This window comes from Drepanopeziza brunnea (genome assembly GCF_022702325.1).
Source record: "Drepanopeziza brunnea f. sp. 'multigermtubi' strain 214-2 chromosome Unknown ctg6, whole genome shotgun sequence".
Taxonomy (NCBI): Eukaryota; Fungi; Ascomycota; class Leotiomycetes; order Helotiales; family Drepanopezizaceae; genus Drepanopeziza; species Drepanopeziza brunnea.
In genome coordinates, this window is record NW_027094069.1 from 1,624,632 (window position 1) to 1,634,851 (window position 10,220).

The following is a 10,220-nucleotide window of genomic DNA, read 5'->3' on the forward strand; positions in this document are numbered from 1 at the left end:
TTTGCGGGGCAAAGGGTCCACTTCGAAAGCCGAGATTAAATCACTGGCATGCGACGTCTCTTCGACGACATTTATTTTGTGTTCGCGGGTTCCAAACCTGCTTCTTCTTTCTTCTCGAATATTACGCCGGCTGCGATCTATACCTGACGGACGGACATGCGGATTGGAAAGACCAAGAAGGTTTGCGAAAAAAAAAAAAAAAAAAAAAAAAAAAAAAAAACGGATATACTACGTAGAAGATAAGATAAGAAAGGCTTAGTTCGACTAATCGAAAACACAATATTGCGCCTTCGAAAAGAGCGGGTTGCAAATACACCGGCAATTTTTTTCATGCGGGCTATAAGCGCGAGCCCTTTTAGCTTCACGACCAAACGGGAACGATATGTTTACTGAGACGAATGGAGGCCGCTCGTAGAGCCATACGTATCCGATCAGCCGACGAGAGAAAACTCGGCGCGCATTACTATATGCATTCATTGCTTTTAGAAGGGTTGATAGGTAAAGCGTTTGCGATTTGAGAGAGAGCTTTTCCTGAACGTGGTTTCTACTCCCGCTTGGATGGCAATTCTATTTCGCATATAAGTTCTTTTTTTTCTTTCGCACGTCGCCGTCCCCCGTAGGAGGGAGGTCTGGAGGTCCAAGCAAGCAGTGCGGTTTGGATACCCGGCCGACGTTGATAGATGTAATAATTGTAATGACAACAACGTTGGGAGAGTTAAATTTTTTATTTTTTTTTGTTGAGGTTCTGCTGCCCAGAAGTTGATTTTACCGAAAGCCGTTTGGCCGAAACCGGGTTTCGCGAGACCCGCGCCAGAGGAGTTGAGGAAGAGGAGGAGGAGGTGGGAAAGAGGTGGGAAAAAAAGTGGGAAAAAAGTGGGAGCGTAAGGCTGGTTTAAACTCCGATATCGCCGGGCAAGCTGACTACTGTACAGATAACCGACTTTGATCGATCGACCTCTGTACTGATTTAATTACCTCTTTTGCAAGCTTTTGTTTATTTTATTTTTTCAAAAAAAAAAAAAAAACCCCCCAAATTGATTACTCCGTATACGGCTATACGGAGATGCATAAGGTAAGTTAGTACCTACTTACCGGCTCTGCTTAACGAAATCTCCTGTCATCGATCCTGCTGCGCAGAGCAGAGGTGAAAGCGGCGACAACATACCTTGAACCCATCCACCTGCGCATCCGCAGAACTAGACTCTAGACTGCTCGGGGAAGGAAGTTGATCACCTTTGCCATGGGTGCCACAACTGGTCATGATTTAATTATTTATTAATGCGAAGTGGTCCGAGATCGGCCGGTCGTTTCGCACATCAGCTGCGGTTTTATTTTAATATTTATTTATCCCCGTATCGGAGCAGCGTAGATCCAGGTTCGAAGCATTGACCTACAGTACCGGTTATGCTGTACGTAGATCAGTGGGTCGGTCGTTGGGCGGTAGGGCGCGCTTGACGGTGGGAGCTGACGCATACGGTACCGTACTCTCTGCCTACTTGATACTTTGGGTATTTATTATCTGTGCAATCAACAAGAAGACCACACCGTTCCTGAAACCATAGACTGCTATATCGGATCAGGCAGCTTTCGGCGCCGAGTCTACTTATTCGGTTATCCTGGATATGAAGTCAGCGGCAGAGCTAAGAAGTTACGGAGGCTATCTCCCCCCCGTGAACACACACACAGTCCATGGCAGGATTTAAGGGTGGCACGGATAGGTAGACTTTTGCTGTGTTCTTGCTCGTGCCACCCTTGGGATGCTGCCTTTTACTTTATTCATGGGGGATAGTACTACTAGTACGTACCCCCTCCCATGAATCAATGTCGAGAGTATAATTTCGCACGGGATCTTACCAGGCCTTAAACCAATCAACTTATAAGGATTCAGCTTTGCAAAGTAGTACGTAGTACCGGTATCTTTGAGCCAGTATTTAGTCTATACAATGGAGTCGACAGAGCTTTAAGCCATTAAGAAACCACCGCTCTATGATTTATGGGCCTAAACTGGGTCCGACATTTATTCATGGGGGGAGAGTAGTAGTAAGAAGGTGGACGATTTTAGACGACGACGATCATCACATCCTCGTACCCATAAGTATAAGTCATCTCGATCTCTATTCGGCCTGCTCCGTAACTTGCCCTGGGTTCGAAGTTGACTTTTTGCCCTGACCTTGACCTGAAATAAAGATGTACTACGTAGTAGCAGTAGCAGTATGGTGTTCCAGTACGGCCGGAGTACGTAAATATTCTCCTTCCGAAACTTCGACTTCTCTTAGCCCGACTCTATACTTATAGAGCGCCGCCTTGGCTTTGAAGTGAGAGAAAGTGGGGCTTGCTTCTGCGTGCGAAGAAATGATGATGACGCCGGCAACGACCGTATCAGATCAGATTAGATCACGGCAAAGGGAAGAAAGAAGGGGGGGAACTGAATATCGTTAGACCGGAGGCCACCGCGGCACCAACAAACAACTTCAAGAAATATACTATCGCCCAAGTGCAAGATAGTAGTACCATATCCGCACACCTTTCCGCACTGCCAGGTCAAGGGTGAAGGAAGGCACATAATTAGCCTCCAAGCAAAAGGCAAACTCAGCCGGATAGAATATCCGCACCTCGAGATACCGGTACCTTGATGCCTCCCGTATAACTATAAGCCAGAATCTCGAGCGATCAGCGATCGCCATCTTCTATAACCGTCCACTTTATTATTGGGCTCTTGGCTGGAGCGCGACGTCTATATTTAAGCTAAATTCAGTGACTCACAAACCGAGGTTGAAAACTATCTGGTAATGGTTATGCATGTTGACCTAATAGCGCGGCCAGAAAGGGGGTTATTTTGGGGGTGGGGGTACCCATGCCGAAAATCTTCCTAAATAAGTACCTCCTCGGGTTGAAAAAGATCAACGCATGGGTACGGACTATCTGGCGGGTATTGACTTTCTACAGTCACGTATAGAGGTATACCGCATATTTCGCGCGCCCTGGGCCGCCCTTCCTCTTTACTCCCCCCTCATCGTGGTATTCCGCGTCTCTGGAGGGTGGCGCTTCCAAAACGGAACCTCCTGCTTTACACCTATCCCTTCCTCGCAGCGAATCATTCGCTTATTTCGTTTCGTTCGGTCCGGCGTAGATTCGTAGACATACATTTTTTTTTTTTTTTTTTTTTTTCGTCGCTGCTACGGGTGAGCCAGGTAGGACGTTCTTGGAGAGGCTTATTTTGGTATTTTAATAGAGTCCAGCCCGGCTTCAGCACCGCTAACACGAAAAGGTCCTCTCGTACGCCTCGTACTCGCGGCAGCACTAGTACCCGTTCGTCCCAGGAGAAGCTAGTCCACCCTGGACCAAAGGCCGTGTCCCGAGGCTGTTCAAGGATTCTCGTTGCATTCCAACCGTTGGAAACCCTGGAGTGCATCGATCTGACTTCGTACATCCCCCCAGCAGACCTGTTCTCCGTACGTTCTGTAAGGACTAGGACTGCGAATCAAGCCTCGTTCATCGGATCTTCGTTCAGGAGCTTGAAGATTCCGTACATATAGGCCCTGTCCCAGACAAGAGCAGCCTTCACGTTTCAGTGAGATTACGGAAGTCAGGCCTCACCGCGGCATCTTCCATGAGGAATGTGCAAGGCATCCGGGAGTTCGGTTGAATCTTGTTTTAATAAAAGTGTTTTAATAAAAGTGCCCTTCTGAGTATTTCTAACTTTTGAAACTTGACAACTGCCCAAGGCCATGATTCCATTGCGTGGTGGGCCGTTGAGAAAATCCGTATAAAGTCCACCGCTCCGTTAGCCATTTCTATTTCTGCATCCTCATTCGATCTTCATTCAGCTCTCTCTTCTCACTCATCACTCATCACTCATCACAGGACTACCGTGCTCTCTCTCCTCACACATTCCATCCATCATGCATTTCCTCTCGCTTGCACTGTTCATCGGCCTTGTGACCGCATCCCCAGTTAGCAAGCTCACCCCGAGAGCTGCCTCATCTCCTCCACAGGGAGCTATCGTCGTCGACCAGAGCGGTTCCGTGGCCGGGTCTTTGCCGACCGTCCAGGCCGGAGTCGATGCCTTATCGAAGACCTCGACCGAGGTGCAAACCCTCTACATCATGGCCGGCAACTACACCGAGCAAGTCTACATTCAGCCTCTGGCGGGGCCGCTGGTCGTCCAAGGGCAGACGGACGACACCAGCTCTTACAAGGGCAACAAAGTCACCATCAGCCAGAACCGGTCCCGCAACACCGTCGCGAAGAACGACGATACCGCCACGGTCCGCAACTGGTCCACCAACACCAAATTCTACAACATCAACCTCGAGAACACGTTCGGCCACACGCCGACCAACGGCCAAGCGCTGGCGATCTCCGCCCAGGAGACCAACCAAGGCTACTATGGCATGAGCTTCTTGGGCTTCCAAGACACCATCCTGGCGAACGAGGGCAAACAGCTCTACGCCAAGTGCTATGTCGAGGGTGTCGTGGACTTCATCTTCGGGCAGCGGGCCTTCGCCTGGTTCGAAGGCGCCGACATCCGAGTCTTTGAAGAGGCCGTCATCGTAGCCAACGGGGCCGCGACGGAAGGGGCTTCGAAGTTCGTGATCAACAAGTCGAACGTCGCGGCCCGCGACGCCAACGTCCAGAAGGGGACCGCCCACCTGGCCCGGCCCTGGAAGGAGTTCTCCTACACGGTCTTCCAGAACACCGAGCTCAGCGATGTCGTCGACCCGGAAGGCTGGAGGGCCTGGAACGAGGCGACGCCCAACACGGCCTCGTCGACGCTGGCGGAGTTCGGCAACACCGGGGCCGGGGCGGGCGACAAGAGTACTCGCGCTCCGTTCGGCCAGTTCTTGCAGGCGCCTATTGCGATCGAGGACGTCTTGGGCAGTGGCTGGGAGAAGGAGTCGTATGTCGACATGGCGTACATGTCCTAGAGCTCCGTAGCGAGCGAGCGAGCGAGCGAGCCGCTCAATGCATCATCATTGTATATACCTATATATTCGCGTATTCCCTGTACATATGTTCATCTTATATCAACGCCATCCCTTGGCTCCAGCCACATCCACCGTACACACCTGTCTGTCTGCCTTGCACTTACTTCCACCCAGATACCAGGAAAACATACCGTGATAACCTCGCACTCACTGAGCCTGATCCCCACCCCGCTCGCAGGTTCGCCCTCACCCTTCTCACCCTTCTCACCCTTCCAACCCCAACTCATCCGCGTCTCTGGCGATGCAACTCTGCGTATCCCTCGTCGAATCCAAGACCCGAACCCGCGACAGCCGTGCACGCACGGCTTGTGCGTCCGCTTCAGGATTAGCCGGTCGGGTTCCAGTAGGCAGCCGTATGGTTTTGTACGGTAGTTGTATGGTTTTGCACGGTAGTTGTTGTACGGTAGTTGTTGTACAAGTGTTGTACAAGTGTTGTACTTCTAGGTCAGTACATCTACCATCCCCCACCCCTGGACCACACGTGGGAAAGTATAGCTTCGCAAGGGCTCTCTCCTTACCGTACCAGGGCCTCGCACCCAATCAAAACCCCGGTACGTACTGTACAGTAGTACAGTACAGTATAAGGATTCAGCCTTGAGAAAGTACTACTACCGGTATATGTGAAGCCCGGTATTGAGTCTATACAGTGGATTCGACAGGGCTCTGAGCCATTCAGAAAACCAGTGCTGGATGATTCGTGGGGGGACGTGTAGTCTCTTTGTGTATGGTACCTACCGGTAGGTACTACCGGTACTGTAGGTACTGTACGTACTAGTTGTACTACAGTACTTACTACATACCACCTATACCGATAGTAAGTAGGTACCGGTAAGTAGCTATCGTAGCTACTTACTTACTTACAACAAAGCCCTTCCTTCCTTCCTTCCTTCCCTCCCACCGCCATCGCCCCCACGCCGCAAAACTCTCCCCGCGCAACGCAAGGCCTTCCTTCTTCTTTCTCTCCTCCGCAGAAACGATCCCCCTCGGCACCGCACCACCGGACGAAACGGGCGCGCTAGCCAATCACCCCGATCCCGTACCGCGGTCTGAGATGTTGCCGTTGTGGTGATACGCTAGATATACCGGTAGGTACGTACTGTAGTAAGCACGCACGCACGCACGCACGAACGCCTAAGTACTTTTCCTGTATAAGTACAGGAAGGTCATCGTAGCCCTGGCCGGAGCACCGGTACAAGTCAGAGAGAGGCAAGGGTTTGCGGTTTCCTACAGTACAGTACAGTACAGTAGTACCTAGGTAGTAAGTACCCTTCAGCGACGCGCTCACACTTCTTCACCTATTTATTCTCTTACATCATATAGGTAGGTAGGTAGGTACATCTCAGGTGCCATTCGATATAGAAATCGATCACAAAAACGTGAATTTTTTTCTTGTCTTTCCGTCGGACCTGCTGTAGAAGAAAAAGGCGTTGCAGGTTCGGTAGGGTTTTGGGAACGCGTTTGTTTACATCCGGGTTCGAACTTGGGCGGCGCCGCGCCGTTCAGACGGGGCCTTTTTTTGTACTTGGTAGATGAGATGAGATGGCTGGATAGATACCGGTAGATAGGCAAGCAGCTGTGGATGAATTATATGGTGCTTGCTGAACATTCATACCTCGTCGCAAGCTTTCGAATGGATGTCGGTGTTCGTTCTCGATAGCTTGGGGTAGTAATAAGTTTATCGATTATGATAGATTCTTTCCCTTTTTTTCATTTTTTCATTTTTTTTTTCTTTTTGGTGAAAAGTGCACCGATCGGTGGGAAAGCCTTGCCATCTTGACGTGTTAGGTAATTGCGCAACGCATCACAATACAATACAATTCATTACAGCGCGCAGATACATACAAAACCTTTTTTCGTAAACAATTCACAGATATCAAAAGAGGAAGTATACCTCCTCAAGCTGACCTCTTCTAGACACGATAGTGCATCATCCAAGCCTTTTTCTCCATATATATATAACATATATGATTTTCAGCCTTCAAATCCCGCCTTGAAATGACGAAGAACACCGATGAATGTATCAGCAACCGTGCTCGGCTTCACTAACGCAAGGCTTCTCTTCTGTGAGCGCTACAGCCTCAGCGATCATATCCTTCGCTTCGGCATTGCATTCAATCCGGGCGTGACCAACTAATCGCGCGTGAAAGAGAGATCACGGGATTCTTGACTCGATCGTATCGCTGAAGAGTAAGTACTACTACCGGTACCTACTGTACTTAGGAACCGCAACCGCAACCCCTTGTCCTCTGCCTCGTACTCCGACCAGGGGGCACGATCACACAGTACCGTTTCTAACTACCGGTAAGAACAGTACAGTGCGGCCGGTACCTGCCGTATCCGCCTCCTCACAGACCACGGTGGAGAGGCAGGCAAGAGACCATGTCCTCCGTCGGGGGACCTGATCCGGCATACCGGCGCGGTCGTGTGCAGATAGGCGAGAATCATAGTACAAGCGAGTAGCGGATCGGGTAGTAATAGCCAGGGCGCTTATCTAGCAAACCTGCGAAAGAGAGATTTACGGCTTTCTGGTTTCGGAAGGGGGTGAAGCTGAGCTTGATCGGAATGCTTTGTCGGTGGAATGCTGATCCGACGGGCGAGAGAGCCCTGTGAAGGCTGGCTTGTCGAGCGAAACGACTTTCGAATCAAAGGGTGATGCAGAGTTCTTATATTCTGGCTTAGAGCAGATGTCCAGTAGAATTTTGGCGTTCAGTAAAGAGCTATGTGAGTTGGAAGTGGTCTTGCAAAACATTCGGTCGATGGGTCAGAGCGTGGTTTGGACGGAATTCGATCCTCGAGCTTCGCCTGATCGTACACATGCCACCAGTTCATCGCCCGCCGGGTGTTATTTCTACATCCAACTCTTACACGAGCTCGGCTTGAAGCTTCTCGATAACCCGTAATACACCTCATTCCCACCCTCACTTGTCCCTGCGAATTGCAAAGAAGTAGTTCCCCAATTTCTCCCCCCCAGGAACCTCCTTCCACCCAACACCAGGCACATACACCACCCCCAGAACCATTGGGCTATTCCAGCCCCCCTCCTTCAAAAAGTAACCTCTCAGCTCCTCCTCATTAATGTACTTGTCCCAATCATGCGTCCCCCGCGGCACTATCCTCGCTAGATCCTCCGCCACAAGCTTCGTGGTTACCCAGCTCGTCCACGTCCGCGCAATCGTACTCATCACGATCCACCCTCCGGGCTTCACAAACGGGGTGCACAGATCCAGGAACTCGGCCGGGTAGGTAATGTGCTCAATGACCTCAAACACCGACATGACATCGTATTGCTCCTCCACCGACGCCGGCTGCGGCAGCTCCTCGATAGAGGTATTGAGATAGGTCAATTTCCCTTTCAACCCAGGGTCCTGCCTCGCGTGTCCCTTTGCGATAGCCAGCACCTCAGGACTTGGATCGATAGCCGTCACGCTCTGCGTGCTCCCCAGCCTTGCAGCGCTCTCGGCGAATATCCCCCCTCCGCACCCAATATCCAGATACCTGATCCCGTCTCGAGGCGGCGGATCCGGCTGTACGGCATGGCAGCTTCGGATGAAGTCGTGGCGCAGAGGGTTCATGAGATGCAGGAGGCGCGAGGAGCCGTGCGGATCCCACCATGTCGACGCCAGGGCATTGAAGTGCGAGACTTCTTCCGGGTTGACCGACGAGGAGGTGGTGCTGTGAAGCCGGAACTGGTTCTGCACGAACCTGGGCGCGGTGCGGAGGAGGAGGTTCAGGTTTCGGAGGGAGGTCGGCTTCATAAAGGAAGCTGCGGGCAAAGCCATTGCCGCTATGAGTCGGCTGCTTGCTCGATTGGATGCCCTGGCCGTTCTCCTCGTCGGTAATGGGGGGATGGTGATTGTAGCCGTGGACTCGAGCTCCCATACCAGGCCTCGGCACTAATTTACCTAGGTCGAGGTCCCTGCCAAGCTGTATGGTACTTCGCATGATTACTTAAGTATTACATGCATCTGATTTATTCTTCGGCTGAATCATTTCTCTTCCTCTCCTTGTCTTTTTCCTCACATCTTTTCCATGAATATATTGGATACTGCCTTTACCGTAACTACGCTCCTTGTTCACCAGACCTGCTGCTTTATTCTTCTCTAATAAATAGAAAGTCTTCTTTATAGCTCTAAAAAGAAACAGCACTGTAATTATCTGCCCCACTACCCACCGTCGGAGCGCAAATTCGAGCCGCGGGGTACATCTCACAACATCTCCTCGCCTCGCACCACCCGCAACACCGTCGCAATGCCTTCCCCGGCCGTCGCCCAGCAGTTCGACAGCATAGAATCCACAATCCACGCATACAGTCCGCCTCTCCCTCCCCAATGCCATCCCAAAGCCCAAATCCCCCTCTCCCGGCTCGTGCTCCCCTTCTTCTAACGCATCCCAGAAAACGGCGAATTTATAGTCGTGCTCGACGACCTCTCCCGCGAGAACGAAGGCGACCTGATCATCGCCGCCGAGGACGTCACCGCCGAGAAGATGGCCTTCATGGTGCGCTACACCTCCGGCCTGATCTGCGCGCCCATGACCCCGGCCCTGACCACGCATTTCGACCTCCCGCAGATGGTGTCCGCGAACGAGGACCCGAACCGCACCGCCTACACCGTTTCCATCGACGCCGAGTCCCCCGAAACGACGACGGGGATCTCGGCCCACAACCGGGCGCTGACGTGTAGGACGCTGGCGAGCAAGGAGGCCACCAAGGCGAGCTTCAGACGGCCGGGCCATGTGTTTCCGCTGCGGGCGAGGGAGGGCGGTATCAGGGAGCGAACGGGACACACGGAGGCGGCGGTGGAGTTCTGCAGGTTGGCCGGGAAGGCGCCCGTGGGTGTGATCTGCGAGTTGGTGGAGGATGGGGAGGAGGTTGCGGGACAGGCTCTGAGGAGGGAGCCGGAGATGATGAGGCGGGATGGGTGTTTGGCGTTTGGGAAGAAGTGGGGGCTGAAGGTCTGCACGATTGAGGATCTGGTTGAGTATGTGGAGAAGACCGAAGGGAAGCTGGTAAATAAGACGAATGGGGCGAGTTGAGGGTTGGGAGGATGGGAGTACGTACGTGTGGTGAGAGGCGTTGGATTTGTAAAAATTCTGGCTCGGACGCCATAACTACAAGGAAATCCTCACGGCCCGGTTCTGAATTCGAGGTGGGACGATATGAAGAGCTAAACTCGTAAGTCATGCACGAAGGAGACAAAAAACTGTTCTATCGATATCACGACATCGTCTCCT

General features: G+C 51.9%; 3 protein-coding genes across 3 annotated transcripts; 2 read left to right on the top strand and 1 right to left on the bottom strand.

The window, feature by feature from the left end:
• Nucleotides 1-3,902: 3,902 nt before the first annotated feature.
• On the top strand, nucleotides 3,903-4,928 carry L3040_004302 (uncharacterized protein; the record flags this gene model as incomplete). The annotated part of the gene is made up of 1 exon (XM_007288922.2): nucleotides 3,903-4,928. The coding sequence occupies one exon, from the start codon at nucleotides 3,903-3,905 to the stop codon at nucleotides 4,926-4,928; it is 1,026 nt and encodes a 341-aa protein (XP_007288984.2).
• Nucleotides 4,929-7,906: 2,978 nt separating this feature from the next.
• On the bottom strand, nucleotides 7,907-8,767 carry L3040_004303 (uncharacterized protein; the record flags this gene model as incomplete). Its single annotated transcript, XM_007288921.1, has 1 exon — nucleotides 7,907-8,767. One exon carries the CDS (start codon nucleotides 8,765-8,767, stop codon nucleotides 7,907-7,909), a length of 861 nt encoding a protein of 286 aa, XP_007288983.1.
• A 469-nt stretch (nucleotides 8,768-9,236) lies between these two features.
• On the top strand, nucleotides 9,237-10,022 carry L3040_004304 (uncharacterized protein; the record flags this gene model as incomplete). Its single annotated transcript, XM_066154506.1, has 3 exons — nucleotides 9,237-9,297; nucleotides 9,382-9,485; nucleotides 9,558-10,022. The coding sequence occupies 3 exons, from the start codon at nucleotides 9,237-9,239 to the stop codon at nucleotides 10,020-10,022; spliced, it is 630 nt and encodes a 209-aa protein (XP_066011929.1).
• Between the last annotated feature and the right edge of the window lie 198 nt (nucleotides 10,023-10,220).